This window comes from Opisthocomus hoazin, chromosome W, assembly GCF_030867145.1.
Source record: "Opisthocomus hoazin isolate bOpiHoa1 chromosome W, bOpiHoa1.hap1, whole genome shotgun sequence".
Lineage (NCBI taxonomy): Eukaryota > Metazoa > Chordata > Aves > Opisthocomiformes > Opisthocomidae > Opisthocomus > Opisthocomus hoazin.
In genome coordinates, this window is record NC_134453.1 from 48,255,439 (window position 1) to 48,278,516 (window position 23,078).

The 23,078-nt window shown below is 47.4% G+C and overlaps 1 protein-coding gene across 8 annotated transcripts in view; it reads left to right on the forward strand.

Annotated features, from left to right (window-relative positions):
- Positions 1–23,078, forward strand: part of LOC142365612 (single-stranded DNA-binding protein 2-like) — a 270,478-nt gene that overhangs the window by 11,346 nt on the left and 236,054 nt on the right. For 7 of the 8 annotated variants that reach the window (XM_075446555.1, XM_075446549.1, XM_075446550.1 and 4 more), the window contains exon 2: positions 12,188–12,260. The exons of the other annotated variant lie outside the window; for it this stretch is intronic. In XM_075446555.1, coding sequence (XP_075302670.1) covers positions 12,246–12,260 — 15 coding nt within the window. In that variant the 5' untranslated portion in view covers positions 12,188–12,245. The remainder of the gene's footprint in view (positions 1–12,187; positions 12,261–23,078) is intronic. 8 annotated transcript variants of the gene reach the window in all.

Sequence of the window (23,078 nt, forward strand, 5' to 3'; positions counted from 1 at the left end):
AGGGCAAATATAAATTTATATATTTTGCAGTTCTATACAGAAGATTATTTAAACAGTTTTGAAAGATTCTATGCCTAACACAGGGGACTCTGTAGGAGAGCTGGAAACATGCTTTAAAAATGTTTCCATAAGTGTTTACTAAAACAGAAAGGAGAAGCAATCAAAGCTACCAACGCAAAATCAAAGTTATCGTACTACATGGTTATGTGCAATATCAGTCACTGACCAAAGATCTGCCACTGGTGAAAGATCTCTCTGCGTCAAAGAGCTACTTTGGGGGATGTCCCAGCTCAAGAGGAGATCACCACAATGCAGCCACGATGTATAGCAGGGAGAGCTCAATGAAGGCTCGATTCGGCTGTCATATTTATGGTTGGCTCATAGTTAAAGTTACAAAACATGGGAAAGATATGTATGAGACTCCTTCTACCCACGCCTTACTTTGTTCCTTGATAAATGAGTCTTGGAAAAGCCACCCGCTAAGCTCATATGCATTGATGCTCACTGTGCCACTCTGCTCCTTTGTGGGTTTTCAGAGAACAGATTGAAACTAGAGGAGTTCTGTCCCAGCTACGGCTCAGGCCTCTACCTCCTTCGCAGCCTACACCAAACAACCACCGGTCTGGTCAAGGGATTGAGCACACCTGTCGCATAGGGTTGCAATAAGCAAGTGGAGGAAAAGAAACCACATATACAGCCTGGACAAATAATGGATTGAGAGCAGCCCTGAGGAGAAGGAATTGGGGGTGCTGGTTGACGAGAAGCTCAGCATGACCTCGCAGCATGCACTCACAGCCCAGAAGGCCAACCGTATCCTGGGCTGCATCAAAAGAAATGTGGCCAGCAGGTCGAGGGAGGTGATTCTGCCCCTCTACTCTGCACTGGTGTGACCCCGCTTGGAGTCCTGCATTCTGCTCTGGAGCCCTCAGCACAAGAAGGACATGGAGCTGTTGGAGCAGGTCCAGAGGAGGCTACAATAATGGAGGGCTGGAACACCTCTGCTGTGAGGAAAGGCTGAGAGAGTTGTGGTTGTTCAGCCTGGAGAAGAGAAGGCTCCGGGGAGACCTTATAGCAGCCTTCCAGTACCTGAAGGGGGCCTATAGAAAAGATGGGGAGGGACTCTTTATCAAGGAGTGTAGTGATAGGACGAGGGGTAACGGTTTTAAGCTGAAAGAGGGTAGAATTAGATTAGATATTAGGAAGAAATTCATTACTATGAGGGTGGTGAGGCACTGGAACAGATTACTCAGAGAAGTTGTAGCTGCCCCCTCCCTGGAAGTGTTCAAGACCAGGTTGGATGACGCTTTCAGCAACCTGGTCTAGTGGAAGGTGTCCCTGCCCATGGCAGGGGCGTTGGAACTAGATGATCTTTAAGTTCTTTTCCAACCCAAACCATTCTATGATTTTGTGATTCAATGAAATGCTTATAAATATCTTAAGGGTGGGTGTCAAGAGGATGGGGTCAAACTCTTTTCAGTGGTGCCCAACAACAGGACAAGGGGCAACGGGCACAAACTGAAGCATAGGAAATTCCATCTGAGTATGAGGAAGAACTTCTTTACTTTGAGGGTGACGGAGTACTGGAATAGGCTGCCCAGAGGGGTTGTAGAGTCTCCTTCTCTGGAGATATTCAAAACCTACCTGGATGTGGTCCTGTGCAGCCTGCTCTAGGTGAACCTAGATTGGTTGGACTAGATGATCTCCAGAGGTCCCTTCAAACCCCTACCATTCTGTGATTCTGTGATAGGAGCTCTCCAAAAAAGCATTGCACATATTCAAACAAACATTTAGTATCACTTTTGGGACATACTGTTTTCTCATACCAATGTTTATTTTTTTGTTTAATACCCAACCAATCACATTATTGATTGGACAGGGTGTACTAACGTTAGCATAGATGATGTTTTGAACTGGAAGAAAACAGTAGACTGGTATGATGAGAGGCTCTTGAAAAGAGCAGTCTGCTGACCTCAAGCTAATGAAATGTAAATTATGTGTAGATGAAACAGCATGCCTGGGAGAGCTAACGCAGGAATGTGTGTGTACAGAAAAATAACTGTGAAGTTGAGGCCATCATTGGTGTACTTGCCTAAGGAAATTAAAAAGCATAACCAAATTCTTGGGTAACTGTGACAATAATTTGTAGCTGTGTTGTCATCAGAACTCAAAGATGCACGTCTGAATAAATCTAAAATACGTGTATGCTCTGCTTAAGAGATGTGGTTGTACTACAGTAGTGCTGTGGATTCTGTAATTACTTTACCTGATGCAGCTTGAAGTTTGCATGTTCTTTCAATAAACATAAACTATTGTTCACATGTGCTCACAGCTTGACACATTCTACATGTAAAATTTTGATTTGGGAAAATAATCAGAGTTGCTGTATGAATATACTGTATTTATAGTCGGCATACTATAGTGGGCAAAATAGGCAGCAGTAAGTCAGTTGTTTGTACACCTGTCCAAATATTATTAAAATATTTACATCGAGTAATTCGTTTTTTTAAATAATTTTTAATTAACTACTGTTTAAACACCTCTACTCAGACTAACCTACATGGTCTAGTTTTAAAAGTTCAGTATAGATAATTGTTCTGGGTTTGGCCAGGATAGGGTTAATTTTCACAAGAAGCCAGGAGGGGGACACAGCCCAGCCGGCTGACCCAAACTGGCCAAAGAAAATGAGGTATTCAATACCATGTGATGTCATGCTCGGTTCTGAGCGGGGGAGCTGGCCGGGGGGAAGTTAATCACAGCTCGAGAGCGCACTGGGCATCGGGCAGTGAGAGTTGCTCTGTGCATTCTGCTGTTTGTTTAGTATATTCTTCTTATCAGTATTATTGTTGTTACTATCCACTTTGTTTGCTGTTCTGTTAAACTGCCCTTATCCCGACCCACGAGTTTTGCCTTTTTTTTTTTCCATTCTCCTCCCCACCTCACCAGGGAGAGGGGCGATAGAGTGACCATGTGGTCCTTTGTTGCTGGACATGGCCAAACCACGACAGTCTATTTGGCACCCAACGTGGGGCGGGGATAACGGCAGGGCTTAGCAGAGTGTGTTAAACCAACTTTGTTATCATTTGTTATATACATTTATTATATTAGCTAAATAGTCACTGGTCAAAATGTTGCTGTCTTTTATCACATGGTTGTGGTATGTAAATCCTTACTTATACTATATATTCACTGCGGTGTTGTTCATTACCTCTGGGAGAAGGATCAGGATTAAGATTTTGCTGTACTGTATAATATTGACTTATGATAACATCAGTGGGCATGAGGTTAGGCTTGTATGCAGCATTGCGGTCATTTCCCTACATGGGACGCCATCTCTCAGAATTTGTCAATAATCGAACTCAATCTATGGGGAAAACCAGAGGGGACACTTTCCTGCCCTCTTTCACCCCTCCTCTCTTCTTCAGGCTGGTCATATCAGCTTCTGAGAATTTCGAGTATCCTTGGGATGCTCAAGCCAGCAAGCTCCTATTGTTCTGTCTCCTGAATGGGTTTCAGGTCTTTAGGGTTAAACAACTAGTTAAAAACATTGCCCAGAGATCTTCCCTGAGGCTGGGTAGTTATGAGTGGCAGGGTGTGTGTTATAGCATGGGCAAATGCCTAGGGTGGTGGGCACCCCCGGTGTTTTGGAACTTCACCCCTGAACAAGTGCAGAATCCTGACAAAGTGGTAGAAGATTTGGAAGACGTGTGCTGCCACCCTGGAAATTCCAGAGAGACACAAATCACTGCAGTGTGTTGGGGTCTGGCCCATGCCTACCAAGCCCTGTTCAACACCATTCAGTGCCCTAAAGGGGAAGGGGGGGAAAACAAAGTGACAGACGCCGAGGCTGCCCCAGCCCCCCCAGTTGATGTCGCAGCTGCCTCTGCCACAACCCCCATAGCTGCCCCAGCCCCCGCGGTGGGCACGGCAGCTGAACCAGAAAACCAACCCATGCCGGTATCAGTTACCCCTACACAGAAAAAGAAATACACAAAGAAATCAGATCGCCTCGTACAGGATGACAATGAGCCAGGGCCATCACAACAGCAGGAGAAGGAGGCAGAGCCAGAGATCATCACCTGATCCCTGTCCCTGAGCGAGCTGCGAGATATGCGGAAAGATTTCAGCCACCACCCAGGTGAGCACGTTGTCACCTGGCTGCTGCAGTGCTGAGATAATGGGGCCAGCAGCTTGGAATTAGAGGGCAAGGAAGACAAGAAGCTGGGATCCCTGGCCAGGGAAGGGGGCATTGACAAGGCCATTGGAAAAAAGGCACAAGCCCTCAGCCTCTGGAGGAAGCTTCTGTCAGGCATGAGGGAAAGGCGTCCCTTCAGTGAGGATGTTGTGTGTTATCCTGGCAAGTGGAACAATATGGAGAGGGGTATCCAGTACCTGAGGGAATTAGCCTTGCGGGAGCTGGTTTACTATGACCTGGACGATGCGCAGTTACCCACAGACTCAGATGAAGTCCAGTGCACATGACCCAGGTGGAGGAAGTTTGTGCGGAGTGCACCATCCTCATATGTCAACTCCCTGGCAGTAGTAGACTGGAGAGGTGAAGAGGCACCAACAGTGGATGAGGTGGCTGTCCGACTCCGGCAATATGAAGAAAGTCTCTCTTCCTCCCTCGTCTCAGCCATGGAGATATTGTCCCAGAAGGTCCAGCGACTTGAAGAGAGCATGTCCTGCTCCCTACCTGTACGGGCGAGTATCTCAGCTATTAGGAGTAAGTGTTTCTCTGCTCAAGAGAGAGAATAGAGAGGCTACACACCGTGGGGCACCCTGTGGTTTTACCGGCGTGACCACGGAGAGGACATGAGGAAGTGGGATGGAAAACCTACCTCAAGTCTAGAGGCACGAGTGCGTGAGCTGCAAGGTAAAACAATCACCAAAGGGGATTCTGCTAGGAAAAATGTCGCTCCAGTTTCCAGCGAGCAGTTCTCCAGACCAGGTAGACAGTTTGATCTTGATTCTGATCCTCTTCAAGGGACCTCCAAGTCATTTTTACAGCAAGTGAGCAGCAAATTCTCTGACCAGGATTAGAGGGGCCCTGCCTCCAGCCAGGTGGAGGAAAGGGACAACCGGGTTCATTGGATGATGTGGATTCAATGGCCTGGCACGTCAGATTCACAAGAGTATAAAGCTCTAGTGGACACTGGTGCACAGTGTACTTGAATGCCATCAGATTACAAAGGGTCAGAGTTCATTTTGCATTTCTGGAATGACGGGGGGGTCCCAAGAGCTGACTGTACTGGAGGCTGAAGTGAGCCTCACTGGGAAGGAGTGGCAGAAGCACCCTGTTGTGACTGGCCCCAACGCTCCTCCATGCATCCTTGGCATACACTACCTCCGGAGATGGTATTTCAAGGACCTAAAAGGATATCTGTGGGCTTCTGGCGTAGCTGCTTTGGAGACGGAAGAAATTAAACGGCTGTCCATTTTGCCTGGTCTCTCGGGGGATCCTTCCGTTGTGGGGCTGCTGAGGGTTGAAGAACAACAGGTGCCAATCGCTACCACAACGGTGCACCGGCGGCAATATCGCACCAACCGAGACTCCCTGGTCCCCATTCATCAGCTGATCCGCCAGCTGGAGAGTCAAGGAGTGATCAGCAAAACTCGCTCACCCTTTAGCAGTCCCACATGGTGTCGCATTAAAAGGGGTAAGGGGAGTCTGATAAACGGCAAAAGGAGAGCCCTCCCATTGACTCATGAGGTTCAGAGCAGACCACCTTGTGTTCTAAACTCTGTCTCAGAGAGGAGTCTAGGTGCGGCTGGATCAACTCCTAGTCCCAGACTTGGTCAACGGTTTATGTCTAAAGGGTTAAGTGTGTAGCCACTTCTCAGATTCAACTTGCCTGTCAGAGCCCCTCCAAGGACTTTCACTGAAACAGTTTCACAAAGTTGAAACAATAGGTAATTTATTCAAGTGACAGCTATCACAGATTCGGGATTGCCGTTGATAAATGCACTGTCTACAAAAGTTGAGCTCAAAGTAATGGCTTAGCGCTTTAGTTAACAATGTGTTCCTGGGGATACGTCTGACGAAGTCAGAGGCGCGACTCTTACCAAAAAGGCGTCCCTTCTTTGGGGGGGGGGGGGGGGGGGAAAGAGAGGTTCAGGCTCGTCGACCCATCCATCAGGTGAAGTTCTCGCTTGGCTCCTCCTCCCAAAGAGAGTTTTCAAGTGCCAATTTTTATATGTTTGGAAATCTTTTGGCGAGGTGGGACTAAGTCAGTTATTGTGTATTGATTGTCTCTTGGCATGGAATGTCGTGTCCTCAGAAGCGGGACTCAGCAGTGTGACACGCCTTCAGAGCGGGCACCTTGGTGTGCGCATCCGGGGGCCATCCGGGGGCCATCTGTTCTTTATCGGAAGCAATCTCTGCTGAGCAGCCTCCGTGGTGCCCCACAGATCACTGGGTTTACAGCAATGGGCTATCCCCCCTTACTTTTGTCTGATGGGATAAGCACCAGCTAATTGCTCTCTTTGTTAACTCTTCGGCTCTTGACACCTCAGTCCAGAGACGCCTCAGTCCCAGCATGTCTTTTGTCTTGCATTGACAAGTCCAGCAAGGCCATGGCTTACACATGGCCAGTGAGAAAATCTGCTGGAGAGTGGAGACTGACAGTAGACTATCGTGGCCTGAATAAAGTCATATCGCCACTGAGTGCTGCTGTGCTGGACATGCTAGAACTTCAGTATCAGCTGGAGTCAAAGTCAGCCAAGTGGTATGCCACCACTGACATCGCTAATGCATTCTTCTGCATCCCTTTGGCAGCAGAGTGCAGGCCATAGTTTACGTTCACCTGGTGGGGCATCCAGTACATCTGGAATCGACTGCCCCAGGGGTGGAAACACAGTCCCACCATTTGCCATGGACTAATCCAGACTGCACTGGAAAAGGGTGAAGCTCCAGAACATCTGCAGTACATTGATGACATCATTGTGTGGGGTGACACAGCGGAGGAAGTTTTTGAGAAATGGGAGAAAGTAGTTCAGATCCTCCTGAAAGCCAGTTCTGCCATTAAGCAAAGTCAAGGGACCTGCACAGGAGATCCAGTTTTTAGGAATAAAATGGCAGGATGGGTGCCGTCAGATCCCAATGGATGTCATCAACAAAATAGCAGCTATGTCTCCACCAACCAGCAAAAAGGAAGCACAGGCCTTCCTAGGTGTTGTGGGTTTTTGGAGGATGCACATCCCAAATTACAGCCAGATTGTAAGTCCTCTCTATCACGTGACCCGGAAGAAAAATAATTTTGAATGGGGTCCTGAGCAAAAAACAAGCATTTGAACAAATTAAATGGGAGATAGTTCATGCCGTAGCCCTTGGTCCAGTCCGGTCAGGGCAAGACATTAAAAACGTGCTGTATACCGCAGCCGGGGAGAATGGCCCAACCTGGAGTCTCTGGCAGAAAGCACTAGGGGAGACTCGAGGTCGACCCCTGGGGTTTTGGAGTTGAGGATACAGAGGATCCAAGGCCCACTATACTCCCACTGAAAAAGGGATTCTGGCAGCAGGACGAGGGAGGTTCTCCTTCCCCTCTACACTGCCCTGGTGAGGCCTCATCTGGAGTACTGTGTCCAGTTCTGGGCTCCCCAGTTCAAGAAAGATGAAGAGCTACTGGAGAGAGTCCAGCGGAGGGCTACAAGGATGGTGAGGGGACTGGAGCATCTCCCCTACGAGGAGAGGTTGAGGGAACTGGGCTTGTTCAGCCTGAAGAAGAGAAGGCTGCGAGGGGACCTTATAAATGCCTACAAATATCTGAAGGGTGGGTGTCAGGAGGATGGGGCCAAGCTCTTTTCAGTGGTGCCCAGCGACAGGACAAGGGGCAATGGGCACAAACTGAGGCACAGGAAGTTCCGTCTGAACATGAGGAAGAACTTCTTCCCTCTGAGGGTGACGGAGCCCTGGAACAGGCTGCCCAGGGAGGTTGTGGAGTCTCCTTCTCTGGAGATATTCAAGACCCGCCTGGACAAGGTCCTGTGCAGCCTACTGTAGGTGACCCTGCTTCAGCAGGGGGGTTGGACTAGATGACCCACAGAGGTCCCTTCCAACCCCTACTATTCTGTGATTCTGTGATTCTGTGAAGGCATTCGAGCTGCTTCAGAAGTGATCGGCACTGAAGCACAGCTTTTCCTAGCACCACGATTGCCGGTCCTGGGCTGGATGTTCAAAGAGAGGGTCCCCTCTACGCATCATGCCACTGATGCTACGTAGAGTAAGTGGGTCACACTGATCACACAGCGGGCCCGAATGGGAAACTCCGCATTGTGGGGAAGCAGCGGAGGTGGAAGGCTGCTGTATGGAGCCCTACACGACAAGTCGCGGAAACTGCCGATGGAGAAGGTGAGTCCAGCCAGTTTGCAGAGGTGAAAGCCATCCAGCTGGCTTTAGAGATTGCTGATCAAGGAAAGTGGCCAGTGCTCTATCCTTATACTGTCTCATGGATGGTGGCAAGTGGCCTGTGGGGGTGGCTGCAGCAATGGAAGAAGAACAAATGGCAGCGCAGAGGCAAAACCATCTGGGCTGCCCCTTTGTGACAAGATATTGCTGCCCAGCTAGAGAAGCTGGTTGTAACAGTACGTCACGTGGATGTCCGTATACCCAAGAGTCGGTCCAATGAGCAATATCAAACCAACCAGCAGGTGGATCAGGCTGCCAAAAATGAAATGACTCAGGTGGATCTGGACTGGCAACATAAGGGTGAACTCTTTATAGCTCAGTAGCCCAAAACACCTCAGACCATCAAGGAAGAGATGCGACGTAGAGATGGCCTTGTTATCAAGGGGTGGACTTGACCATGGACACCATTGCACAGGTTATCCATGAAGGTGAAACACGCACTGCAATCAAGCATGCCAAGGGGGAAAGCCTCAGTGGTATGGAGGACAATGGCTGAAATATAAATAAGGGCAGGCTTGGCAGATTGACTACATCACAATGCCACAAACCCGCCAAGGGCAAGTGCCATGTGCTCACAATGGTGGAAGCAACCACCGAATGGCTGGAAACCTGCCCTTTGCCCTATGCCACTACCTGGAACACTATCCTAGGCCCTGAAAAGCAAGTCCTATGGAGACATGACACCCCCAAAAGAATTGAGTCGGACAATGGGACTCGTTTTCATAACAGCCTCATAGACACCTGGGCCAAAGAACACGGTATCGAGTGGGTGTATCACATCCCCTACCATGCACCAGCCTCGGGAAAGATCGAACTGTACAATGGGCTGCTAAAAACTTCTCTGAGAGCAATGAGGGGTGGGACTTTCAAAAACTGGGATACTCATTTAGCAAAAGCAACCTGGTTTGTTAATACCAGAGGATCCACCAACTGGGCTGGTCCTGCCCAGTCAAAACCTCAGCGCCCCATAGAAGGGGATAAAGTCCCCGTATTGCACATTCGGAATACGTTAGGGAAGACGATTTGGGTTAGTCCTGCCTCGGGCAAAGGCAAGCCCGTCCGCGGGATTGCTTTTGCTCCAGGACCTGGGTGCACCTGGTGGATGACATGAAAGGACTGGGAAGTCTGATGTGTACTTCATGGGGATTTGATTTTGGGTGAGAATAGTCGATAAATGAAATTGTGTGATGTTAACAGCTAAACGTCCTGGTCACTGTTATAACTTCTATAGTTGTTATATATTAAGAATATTACGGTCAGAATCACCCAAACTAGTGAAGGATCGACTTTGATGAAACTAAGTGCAGCGGTGATGGGACTGGACCTGGCTTCAATAACAGGAACCCAGCAACTTCACAGAGTCACAGAATGGTAGGGGTTGGAAGGGACCTCTGTGGGTCATCTAGTTCATCAAGATTGACATCTCCAATCCGCACACCACGCGCACAGACTGCGCCAGATACACCAGCCATGAGCTCCAGATGCAACATGCAACCACCCATCACCACATATCACCTCTCCTACTCTGAACGACTTTGATCAACTGGAAAATCCACACAGAGGACGACTTTCCCTTGGTCGAGGAGGACTGTGTGAAGGATCGCTTAAGCGATCTGGACGTCCACAAATCCATGGGCCCCGATGGAATGCACCCACGAGTGCTGAGGGAGCTGGCGGATGTCATTGCTGAGTCACTCTCCATCATCTTTGAGAGGTCCTGGAGGACAGGAGAGGTGCCCGAGGACTGGAGAAAGGCCAATGTCACTCCAGCCTTCAAAAAGGGCAAGAAGGAGGACCCAGGGAACTACAGGCCGGTCAGCCTCACCTCCATCCCGGGAAAGGTGATGGAGCAGCTTATCCTGGAGGTCATCATCAAGCAAGTGGAGGAAAAGAAGGTTATCAGGAGTAGTCAGCACGGATTCACCAAGGGGAAATCGTGCCTGACCAATCTGATAGCTTTCTGCGATGGAATGACTGGCTGGGTAGATGAGGGGAGAGCCGTGGATGTTGTCTACCTCGACTTCAGCAAGGCTTTCGACATAGTCTCCCATGACATCCTCCTAGGGAAGCTCAGGAAGTGTGGGCTGGATGAGTGGTCGGTGAGGTGGATTGAGAACTGGCTGAATGGCAGAACTCAGAGGGTTGTCGTCAGCGGCGCTGAGTCTAGTTGGAGGCCGGTAACTAGTGGTGTCCCCCAGGGGTCAGTACTCAGCCCAGTCTTGTTTAACTTCTTCATCAATGACCTGGATGAAGAGTTAGAATGTACCCTCAGCAAGTTTGCTGATGACACCAAACTGGGAGGAGTGGCTGATACACCAGAAGGCTGTGCTGCCATTCAGCGTGACCTGGACAGGCTGGAGAGTTGGGCAGAGAGGAACCTAATGAGGTTCAACAAGGGTAAGTGCAGGGTCCTGCACCTGGGGAGGAACAACCCCATGCACCAGTACAGGCTTGCGGCGGACCTGCTGGAGAGCAGCTCTGCGGAGAGGGACCTGGGTGTCCTGGTGGACGACAGGTTGACTATGAGCCAGCAGTGTGCCCTGGCTGACAAGAAGGCCAATGGCATCCTGGGGTGCATTAAGGGGAGTGTGGCCAGCAGGTCGAGGGAGGTTCTCCTTCCCCTCTACACTGCCCTAGTGAGGCCTCGTCTGGAGTACTCTGTCCATTTCTGGGCTCCCCAGTTTGATAAAGATGAGGAGCTACTGGAGAGAGTCCAGCGGAGGGCTACGAGGATGATGAGGGGACTGGAGCGTCTCTTCTATGAGGAAAGGCTGAGGGAGCTGGGCTTGTTCAGCCTGAAGAAGAGAAGGCTGTGACGGGACCTAATAAATGCTCATAAATATTTCAAGGGTGGGTGTCAAGAGGATGGGGCTAAACCCTTTTCAGTGGTGCCCAGCAACAGGACAAGGGGCAATGGACACAAACTGAAGCACAGGAAGTTCCATCTGAACATGAGGAAGAACTTCTTCCCTCTGAGGGTGACGGAGCCCTGGAACAGGCTGCCCAGGGAGGTTGTGGAGTCTCCTTCTCTGGAGATATTCAAGACCTGCCTGGACAAGGTCCTGTGCAGCCTGCTGTAGGTGACCCTGCTTTGGCAGGGGGGTTGGACTAGATGACCCACAGAGGTCCCTTCCAACCCCTACCGTTCTGTGATTCTGTGATTCTGTGATTCTGTGAAAATGGGGGACCTGTGCTTGATGTAGATGGTATAGAATAAGGGGTGGATAATGTCCTGGGTTCGGCCATGACGGTTTATTTTCACCAGAAGCCAGGAGGGGACACAGCCGGGCCGGCTGACCCAAACTGCCCAGACAAAACAGGGTATTCGATACTGTGTTACGTCATGCTCAGTTCTTAGTTGGGAAGCTGGCCAGGGGGGGAAGTTAATCGAGGCTCTTGGCTCGGGAGTGCACTGGGCAATGGGCGGTGAGAGTTGCTCTATGCATTTCCGCTGTTTGCTTTGTATATTCTCCTTATCAGTATTATTGTTGTTACTTTTGCTTCCTTTGTTGATCTGTTAAACTGCCCTTATCCCAACTCCTGACTTTTGCCTATTTCTTCTGATTCTCCTCGCCAGCCCAGCGAGGGGAGGGGCAATAGAGCGACTGCGTGGTACTTTGTTGCCGGCCAGGGCCAAACCACAACAGTAATAGATTTGACATGCTTGGTGCATAATGGTTTCTGAAAGGAAACAGTGTGCAACACTGATTTCTGAAATCCTTTATTTCTAGAAAGAAGAACAAACAAATGCACAATGCTAAATATTTTCTATTTATTTTTCAGATTAGCGCTGTATGTATATGAATATCTGCTCCATGTAGGAGCACAGAAATCAGCCCAGATGTTTTTATCAGAGGTATGTTTTTCCGATCTTTTTTTTTTCTTCCATAACTTTCAAGCATGTGCAAGTGAAATAATATGTCGGTGAAAAATAAAAAGCAGTGACAACCTTGAGTATCAGTTTATATTGATCAGCATAGATTTCTGATCCTGCAAGAGCCAGTTTCTTATGTTATTTTACATGGCTTAGTATAATTACTTTTTCTATGATTTGTTATCCCCCATTCTCTGATTTGCTACTACACTGAGAAAGATTCCCCTATTTTGTCTAATAAGTGTGCATGTCAGAGAATGCATCGATGGTGCTCCTTTTTGATGATCTTACTTATTGTTCATACTCCCAATTGTGAAGAATGGAGCCATCCTAAATACACAGCAGTCAAGTATTCTACATCCTACTGTCGTCTACTTGCAGTTCTCATTCTCATAAGCGTTGCTAATCTCCATATATAGTCTTACCATGCTTCTAACGACTTCTTTTCATCTGGTGAATCAATTATGAATATAACCATTTAGGTCCTGTTTCTTAAACACTTTTTAACTACTAGTAGTATTTTTACTATTACGCAATAGTTAGTATTTCTCATAGTATTTTAAAGACTTGTGTATGTCTTTTGAAGATTGAAGTAAATGATAACTCTAGCATTTTATATTTATTCTGGAATACAAAACCACCTGTGTATCAAACATATTGAAGTCTTTTCACAATACTGTTTTTAATAAATCTTTCTTTGAGAATATTTAAGATAATAATAACTGAGTAGTGAGCAGAAGCAAGAAAAAAAATGGCAGAATGTTGTACTAGGATAATTTGCTACTTCAAATGATACTTCATGTATTGGGTTTACATGGAAAAGTTTTTGTAGTGAAGGGGCTGCAGGGGTGGCCTCTGTGAGAAATCAGGATCTGCCCCTGTGTCAGACAGAGCCAGTTCCAGCTGGCTCCGAGACAGACTCGTCACTGGTCAAAGCCGAGCCAGTCAGTGAAGCTGGTGGTGCCGCTGTGATAACATGTTTAAGAAAGGGGTGAAAACGCTGTGCAGCAGCTGTGAGAGAGAGGAGTGAAAAAAAAATGTGAAACAACCCTGCAGACACCAAGGTCAGTGAGGAAAGAGGGAGAGGAGCTGCTCCAGGCGCCGGAGCAGAGATTCCCCTGCAGCCCTGTCATGGTTTAACCTCAGTAGGCAGCTAAGCCCCACACAGCTGCTCACTCACTCCCCCCACAATGGGATGGGGAAGAGAATCAGAAGGGTGAAAGTGTGAAAACTTGTGGGTTGAGATAAAGACAGTTTAATAGGTAAAGCAAAAGCCTTGTACGCAAGCAAAGCAAAACAAGGAATTCGTTCACTACTTCCCATTGGCAGGCAGGTGTTCAGCCATGTCCAGGAAAGCAGGGCTCCATCACGCGCAACAGTGAGAAGACAAAAATGCCATCATTCCAAACGTCCCCCCCTTCCTTCTTCTTCCCTCAGTTTTTATTGCTGAGCATGATGTCATATGGTATGGAATATCCCTTTGGTCAGCTGGGATCAGCTGTCCTGGCTGTGTCCCCTCCCAGCTTCTCGTGCACCCCCAGCCTACTTGCTGGTGGGGCAGTGTGAGGAGCAGAAAAGGCCTGACTACCCACTCAGCAATAGCTAAAACATAGGTGTGTTATCAACACTGTTTTCACCATAAATCCAAAACATAGCCCCAAGCAAGATACTATGAAGAAATTTAACTCTATCCCAGCCAAAACTCTACAAGCCCATGAAGAACACCATGGAAAAGCAGGTTGTCCCCCTGAAGCCCATGTAGTACCACGCCAGAGCCTGTGGAGGACCCCATGCTGCAACAGGTGTATATGCTATGAAGGAAGCTACAGCCTGTGGAGAACTCACACTGGAGCAGGAATTGTGGCCCATGGAGAGGAGCCCATGCTGCAGCGCTGTTTTCCTGAAGGACTGTACCCCATGGAAAAGACCCATGCTGGATCAGTCTGTGAGGGACTGCATCCTGTGGGAGGGACCCCCACACTGGAGCAGAGGAAAAGTGTGAGGAGTCCTCCCCCTGAGGAGGAAGGAGCGGCAGAGACGAAGTTTTATGAACTGACGCCAACCCCCATTCCCCGTCCCCCCCTGCGCCACTCGGGGTGGGTGGAAGAGATAGAAGAGTTGGGAATACAGGGGTGAAGTTGAGCCTAGGAAGAAGGGAGGGGTTGGGGGAAGGTGGTTTTAGTTTTGTCTTTGTTTTTCACCATCCTGACGTGCGGAAACAAACTCCACAACTCACAGAGTTATAAAGCAGGTATGTTTATTACGGTGCCAGATGCAAGGGGGATTGTTCCTCCTAACTTGCACCCCGAGTCACAAAGCATGCACCTATTTATTACAAAGTTTATCTAAGTGGGCTGGATTATTACAGTTAGTTCTGGGAATAGACGTGATTAATTATTTCCAGGAATTCATTACCATACTCCGCCCCTCTTTAGCGCTTGCGCAATGTCATCTGTGGTCGTCTGTGGGGGTCTTCTGGATGAAGGCTCATAGTCTTCCTCGCTGTGTACTTTTCACCTTTGGCCCAAAAGTGCTGAGTTGTCTGTGTTGGCTGAGTTCCAAGCTGCCAAACCAGTTTCAGCTAGAGGGGGGCTTCTTACAGACAATAGGGTTCTGGTTATCAGTCCTTATCAGTCCCTGTCTCTCACCTGTCTTGCACCAGCCCTTGTTATCGACATTTGAGCTCACAGCAGTCCTTATTAGCAAGATTACAAAGAATAGGACCAAACTAAATGTCAGAGGTTTAATCCTTGCCTCGACATGGCTGCAAAGCTATATAACAAAATCAAACTAAAGTTATAGCAAAATCGAACTAAATGTCAATTTCCCATATCAATCCCACCCTATTTTTAATTGGCAATAAATTAAATTAGTTTTCCCAAAGTTGAGGGGTTTTTTGCCATGACAATAACTAGTAAGTGATATCCTTGTCCTCATCTCGACTCATGAGCTTTTTCATCTTATTTTCTCCCCTGTCCTGTTGAGGAGGGGAAGTGAGAGAGTGGCTTATTAGGCGTCTGTCAGCCAGCCAAGGTTAACCCATCACACTCCTCCAAAAGATAACAGAATTATGTGCTAGTGATGATATTTTGGAGACAGGAGAGGGAAGGAAGAGAACAGGAGGGTTGGTTTAGGTAGATATGGAAAATTCACATAATAGCTAGGTAAAAGGGGTAAAAATTGTGTGTATCAATGTTTATATTGAAGTATGTTTTTGACATTTTTTTTTAGTAAAGCAATGTAAAAATAAGAGAAAAAAGAAGATCATGGAGAGTACAGTCTTGGCTTTTACAAAACAGCTGTCACAAATAATACAGTGTGCAGGATTCATTTTGCTCATTTTGGTTTTTGGATATATTTGCAAAATGAGTAGTTGACAGTTTAACTTCTGTGACATTTGGATTTCAGGAAAATATTCAATATAGTGTCTTGACACATTTAAAACTAATTAAAACTTGGACTATAGACAAAATGTGAGATCTGAACTTATGCGATCTGAGAATATATCACAGTTTTCAAATGCAGACTGAGACTAGGCAAAAGACGATGAGTACGAGGTAGAGATAATTAATAATGGATAGGATTGGTATGAGGTGTCTGTTTCACACAGAGCTATGAGCTTGTTTATCCCATTCATTAGCAATGCAGAGTGGCAGACTATGCTTGTAATGTTTGTAAATGGTTGTATGTTGGAACAAAAGGCAGTTATCACCAATACAGAGTAACCTGGGAAAAACATTATATTCGGTATGAAAGTCATAAAATGATGTTCAGATTGAGAAAACCATGCACTAATACAACTTGGAAGAAATAATGTAAGACACAAGTTAAATGGCAAGTGGTAAAAGCAGCACTTGTGGGTTGTAAACCACAGAATAATAGCTCTACCCTACCCTCTATCCCAATCGAGTCAGCTGTAGTTGTTAGAAAATTATTATTGGCATACAGGATGAAAATGAGAGAATAGCAGTTGACAGAAGTCCAAAAAATATCTTCCAGACAAATAATTTCCGATATTATGAAAGTTACAATTTTCCATCTGTCTTTGTACTTTTCTGACTCATGCCTGTTGAGGAGCAACTGCCCTATTGCAGTGAATTAGTTTCAAGAATGCTTCAGTCTTAGGAGATATCCAGGTGGCATAGGAGGAAATTGGTATTGTTTGGTCGTTCCTGAAAGCATGGCTGTCTGGGCTCAATGCCCTCTCAGTCCATAGCAGTCCATAGCTGCCAGAACAGTTTGGGTGGATTTTTTAAAAGATGAAATAGTTCAGAGTAGCTTTAAAACTGACTGAGTATAAAAGAAGTAAGCATATATAATCTGAGCAATATAGCTGTCTGTGATAGCTAAAGAGTATAAATAATAAAGAAATTAAGATCCCTTCCTTAAAGTTCTACCAGGGAAAGCGGCTAAGAGTAATGGAAAAAAATTAAGAAAAAGAAAATTTAAGTTGAATATAATGAAATCACTCTGATATTAGATAACTTACAGATAGTTTTCTTAAGCATTTCTACATTTTTGTGATGCATTGTGTCTAGTTTAAATTTCATAGAAGTGATTCACAGATCAGTAAGTTCCAGAAGCCCTCTGCTGGTTTTTCTCAATTACAGGATGCACTGTGATTTCGATATCTTTGTGGTCCTTGTTGAGTACAGCCTTCAAAGCTTTGTTGCCTTCATCTCTAAAATGTAGGACCTTATGTTCAACTAACCTTTTCCTGGATCTCTGGATTCCAGAGACCTCTAGTTTATTAACTATAGCTCTAGTCTCTTGGCCTGAAAATTACTTCCTTTCTAGAGACATGGTGCGAAGGAACTGATTGAAGTAACTCAACAGCTGTTTCATCCCTAAATATGTAGTTATTGTATAATTGACAAAATGGCAAGGAGTCAGCACAACTAGATTTCATGTAAAGCACATCATTGTCTTATGAGGGTTAAAAAAAAGGCTATTTAGATGAGGTACCCAAATTTTTGAAACAGAAGCAGCTGCTCTGCTCCAGAATCTTTCCTTTGATGTCTAAGCTGCTACATTTTCCTTCAAGAGTTGATCCTTAGCCCGCATATTTTAATGCTTTAGTACCCTTGGAAATTAGGTTCCAGCCTTGAAAGAATAATTCTGTTAGCTTGTCTGGACCAGGAAGGTAGACATTTCCTGATTGATAGATCATCAGTTATGAACTTAATTGGTACAGTTGACAAGATGGGGGGCTTTTTAATTAATAATTCTTCATAATTCTTTTTAAGATTAATTCTTTTTATGAATAGAAAGACTGACATCTACCAGATGAAAGAGAATGCATATTTTTTAAAAAAACAAAACCCTCAAGTAACCCCCAAACTTCCATATTCCCTTCAGGCTCCTTCTTTGAATACATTTATCAAGATGAAATTTGTCCCAATAAAAAGGACCAGCGTAGGACCTGTGAATCAGGTAATTTCCTCGCCAAGCTCTGCTTTGAAGAGCTGAAATACTGCGTAGACAGTGTGAGGGCTTTATACACAGACATGATTTTTACTCTGACTGAATGATTTTCCAACTTCAGAAACAATTTTTGGTTTTGACTATATATTGCATCTCTTCTTCAGTATGTTGCTTTTGAAACACCCCACAAGTACTGTGTATTCCTGGTGATAAACAGAGTCCTTCCAAACCATTCCCAATGGACATGAGGAGCACTCATGCCTCAGAGGAGTGCATTTGAAGAGCATGAAATAACTTTTTAGTAGCTTTGTTTTTGATTTATATTTTTCATTTTAATTAACATTTTTATCTGTCAGAGTTTAGGCAAGAGTTCCGCATTTTAAAAAGTCCTTTTTACATCTTAATTGTTGTTACATGGCGGGATGTGTGTGTGTGTGTGTGCGCGCGTATGAAGCTCCATGCAGTTGGCTCATTCTGCCAACCTCGCTGACAGAAATGATAATGCCTCTAGGTTATCTCTTGAAATAATTTTTAAACAGCAGAATGATTTTTGAATAGTTGTGCCCATTTACATAACACATCAAAATTATGTTAGGTAACTTCATATGAGAATGAAGAAAACTTTTTAGGTGTACTAATTATATATTCCTCTCCTGCAAGCTATTGACAGAAAATATATATGCTTAACTTTCTTAAGAGCTGGGTGCAGAAATCAAGTTGGATTTGAGAATCAAAGTTTAATTTTCTTTGGAAAAATCCCAGCTTTACCAGTGCCTCTTGCAGTATGAATGCTGTTAGATTTTGTGATAAAAGCTTGTCTGTACACCCACAAAGGAGCCCAGAAAGACAAGGGGAGGGAAAGCCCAAATAATAACACCCTGCCCCAGCTCCTCCCAGGTCCATCACAGGAGCTATCAACTCTGTGATGGGCCTTATCAAAGGCCTATCTCCAAAAACCCAGAGGAGCACAGAGGTCCCAGGGCAGGCAAGAACCCAAATTAAGGACTTAGAGGAACGAATATCCTGTCTTGGCCTCTCCCAGGAGACCCTTAGCCCCATCGCCCAGATGTGATACCCATCAAGATGAGTCAACACTAGAGGACCTTTTGGACTGAGGGGGGCTGCTGCCTAAAGGTATGGGACACATTATGGGATGCAGGGGAAGAGCATTTTGGGATTGCACAGGATTTATTATGGTATGTTTAGGGGAGGAGTTAAAAGTGAGAAAGGGGAGGGATTTAGGTGATGTGGGGAGGAACAAGTGTGGGGAAAATAGAGGGGTAAGGGGATAAAAGGGCCAATTGCGTGTAAATAGGTGTTGATCAGTGCATTTGTTCAGTCATGCCCTGCACCAAAACCAGAATATCAGTGCAGTCTGTCCTATCTTCTTATTAAATTCCTTTCTTACTCTTTCCTGGATGAGGGATTCTCTATGCTCTGTGTGTGTGTGAGCATGTATTGGGGGCTGAATGCCAGCAAACTGGAGTCAGACCATGTATCAGAGGGCCTGTGTGGCTGTGGCGCCAGTGCTTAAAGAGACTGGAGTGAGTGGACTTCATTGCCAGCTACTGGAGCAAGACCTTGGGTCATAGCAGCCTGTGTGTCTGTAGTGGAAGCAACTGGAGTGCGTAAGGGTCTGGGTGCCAGCAACTGGGCTGGGACTGCAGATTAGAGAGCCTGGGTGCCAGTGACTGGAAAGACCAGAGTGAGTGAAACCAAGGGTCAGACACTGGGGTGGGACCAGGAGTCAGAGGCCCAGCTCACTAGGGATGAGCCTAGGCTTGGCGTGCCAGTGTCAGGGGTGAGACTGACAGCCCAGCTCAAGTGTGTCTATACCAACGCACGTAGCATGGGCAATAAACAGGAGGAGCTGGAAGCCATTATACAGCAGGACGGCTACGACTTGGTCGCCATCACAGAAACGTGGTGGGACAACTCGCATGACTGGCATGCTGTCATGGATGGCTACACACTCTTTAGGAAAGACAGGCCAACAAGGAGAGGTGGGGGAGTTGCTCTATATGTGAGGGAGCAACTGGAATGCATTGAGCTTGGCCTGGGGGCAAATGAGGAACAAGTTGAAAGCTTGTGGGTTAGAATTAAGGGACAGGCTCATAAGGGTGACATTACGGTGGGTGTGTATTACAGGCCACCTGACCAGGAGGAGGAAACTGATGAGGCCTTCTATAGGCAGCTGCAAGCAGCCTCACAGTCACAGGCCCTGGTTCTCATGGGGGACTTCAACCACCCTGACATCACCTGGGAAGACCACACAGCCAGGCACACACAATCCAGGAGGTTCCTACAGAGCATCGATGATAACTTTCTGATGCAAGTGGTGGAGGAACCAACAAGGAAAGGCACTCTGCTGGACCTTGTATTAACAAACAAGGAGGGACTGGTGGAGGATGTGAAGGTCGGACGTAGACTCGGCTGCAGTGACCATGAAATGGTGGAGTTCAGGATCCTGCGTGGAGGAAGCAGGGCGATAAGCAGGATCAAAACCTTGGACCTCGGGAGGGCTGACTTTGGCCTCTTCAAGGAGATACTGGGAGAAATCTCGTGGGCCAGGGCTCTTGAAGGCAGGGGGGTCCAAGAGTGCTGGTCGCTGTTTAAACATCGCTTCCTCCACGCTCAGGAGTGGTACATCCCGCTGAGAAAGAAATCGAGCAAAGGAGGCAGGAGACCTGCATGGTTGAACAAGGAGCTTCTAGCGGAGATCAGGTGGAAGAGAAAGGTCCATGGAATGTGGAAAGAGGGGCAGGCCACTTGGGAAGAGTACAGGAATGTGGTCAGGGCATGCAGAAATGCAACGAGGAAGGCCAAAGCCCACCTGGAATTGAATCTGGCAAGGGATGTCAAAACCAACAAGAAGGGCTTCTTCAAGTACATCAGTAGCAAAAGGAAGCCTAGGGACAATGTGGGGCCGCTGCTGAATGAGGCGGGTGTCCTGGTGACGGAGGATGCAGAGAAGGCAGAGCTACTGAATGCCTTCTTTGCTTCAGTCTTCAGTGCTGAGGCAGGCCCTCAGAAATCCCAGGCCCCGGAGGTAAGAGAGGAAGCCTACAGAGAGGATGACTTTCCCTTGGTCAAGGAGGACTGTGTGAGGGATCGCTTAAGCGATCTGGACATCCACAAATCCATGGGCCCCGATGGAATGCACCCACGAGTGCTGAGGGAGCTGGCGGATGTCATGGCTGAGCCATTCTCCATAATCTTTAAGAGGTCCTGGAGGACAGGAGAGGTGCCCGAGGACTGGAGAAAGGCCAGTGCCACTCCAATCTTCAAAAAGGACAAGAAGGAGGACCCAAGGAACTACAGGCCGGTCAGCCTCACCTCCATCCCGGGAAAGGTGATGGAGCAGCTTATCCTGGAGGTCATCAACAAGCAAGTGGAGGAAAAGAAGGTTATCAGGAGTAGTCAGCATGGATTCACCAAGGGGAAATCATGCCTGACCAATCTAATAGCTTTCTACAATGGCATGACTGGCTGGGTAGACAAAGGGAGAGCCGTGGATGTTGTCTACCTCGACTTCAGCAAGGCTTTCAACACAGTCTCCCATGACATCCTCCTAGGGAAAAACAGGAAGTGTGGGTTGGATGAGTGGTCGGTGATGTGGACTGAGAACTGGCTGAATGGCAGAACTCAGAGGGTTGTCGTCAGCGGCGCTGAGTCTAGTTGGAGGCCGGTAACTAGTGGTGTCCCCCAGGGGTCAGTACTCAGCCCAGTCTTGTTTAACTTCTTCATCAATGACCTGGATGAAGAGTTAGAATGTACCCTCAGCAAGTTTGCTGATGACACCAAACTGGGAGGAGTGGCTGATACACCACAAGGCTGTGCTGCCATTCAGCGTGACCTGGACAGGCTGGAGAGTTGGGCAGAGAGGAACCTAATGAGGTTCAACAAAGGCAAATGCAGGGTCCTGCACCTGGGGAGGAACAACCCCATGCACCAGTACAGGCTTGGGGCTGACCTGCTGGAGAGCAGCTCTGTGGAGAGGGACCTGGGTGTCCTGGTGGACGACAGGTTGACTATGAGCCATCAGTGTGCCCTGGCTGACAAGAAGGCCAATGGCATCCTGGGGTGCATTAAGGGGAGTGTGGCCAGCAGGTCGAGGGAGGTTCTCCTTCCCCTCTACTCTGCCCTGGTGAGGCCTCATCTCGAGTACTGTGTCCAGTTCTGGGCTCCCCAGTTCAAGAAAGATGAGGAGCTACTGGAGAGAGTCCAGCGGAGGGCTACAAGGATGATGAGGGGACTGGAGCATCTCTCCTACGAGGAAAGGCTGAGGGAGCTGGGCTTGTTCAGCCTGAAGAAGAGAAGGCTGCGAGGTGACCTAATATATGCTTACAAATATCTGAAGGGTGGGTGTCAGGAGGATGGGGCCAAGCTCTTTTCAGTAGTGCCCAGCGACAGGACAAGGGGCAATGGGCACAAACTGAAGCACAGGAAGTTCCGTCTGAACATGAGGAAGAACTTCTTCCCTCTGAGGGTGACGGAGCCCTGGAACAGGCTGCTCAGGGAGGTTGTGGAGTCTCCTTCTCTGGAGATATTCAAGACCCGCCTGGACAAGGTCCTCTACAGCCTACTGTAGGTGACCCTGCTTCGGCAGGAGGGTTGGACTAGATGACCCACAGAGGTCCCTTCCAACCCCTACCATTCTGTGTTTCTGTGATGCTAACAACTGGAGTGAGTGCAGGTGTGCAAGTGAGAGTGTGAGCGCTAGCAAAGATGAAGCCGGACTAGCTGGCAAGTAGGTGAAGTGGCCTGGGAACCAGGCGTGTGTGTGTCTCTAAGGGTGAGACCACTTGGGATTGGCTACTGGGGGACCAGGGGAAACCCAGCCAGCTGTGGATGTGCGTGAGACAATCAATTCCAGAGACTGGAGTGGGGCTGTAGCCTAGGGGGCTCATATGTCTAGGTGCCAGCTACTGGGAAGACTGGGTTCCAGGGACAGTTACTTGGCACACTGAGTGTCTGAGTCCAGCTGCTGTAGGAATCCACATTATACATATGTATAGATGTTCTCACTAGTGGACCTCCATCCTGCTCAGGCAGAGAGGGGAGCAGGATGAGGCTGTTGGTGCTGTCTGTGTTCATATGTGTGCTCTGAGTGTCTATCTGTGATCTATGTGGCCTGCCATATATATATATATGTGGTGTATATGTGTGCTCTGTGTGTGTATGCCTACTGGGAATACATCTTCAGCCTTGCTACTGGTTAGACCCGGGGATGTGGAGCCGCAGCAGCCTCACCTCTCTTGGGCTGTCAGATCCAGTGTGGAAATCAAGTTGGAGATGAGAATCAAAGTTTTATTTTCTTTTGAAAAAATCCCAGCTTTACTGGTGCATCTTACAGTATGAACAGAGTCTACCTTT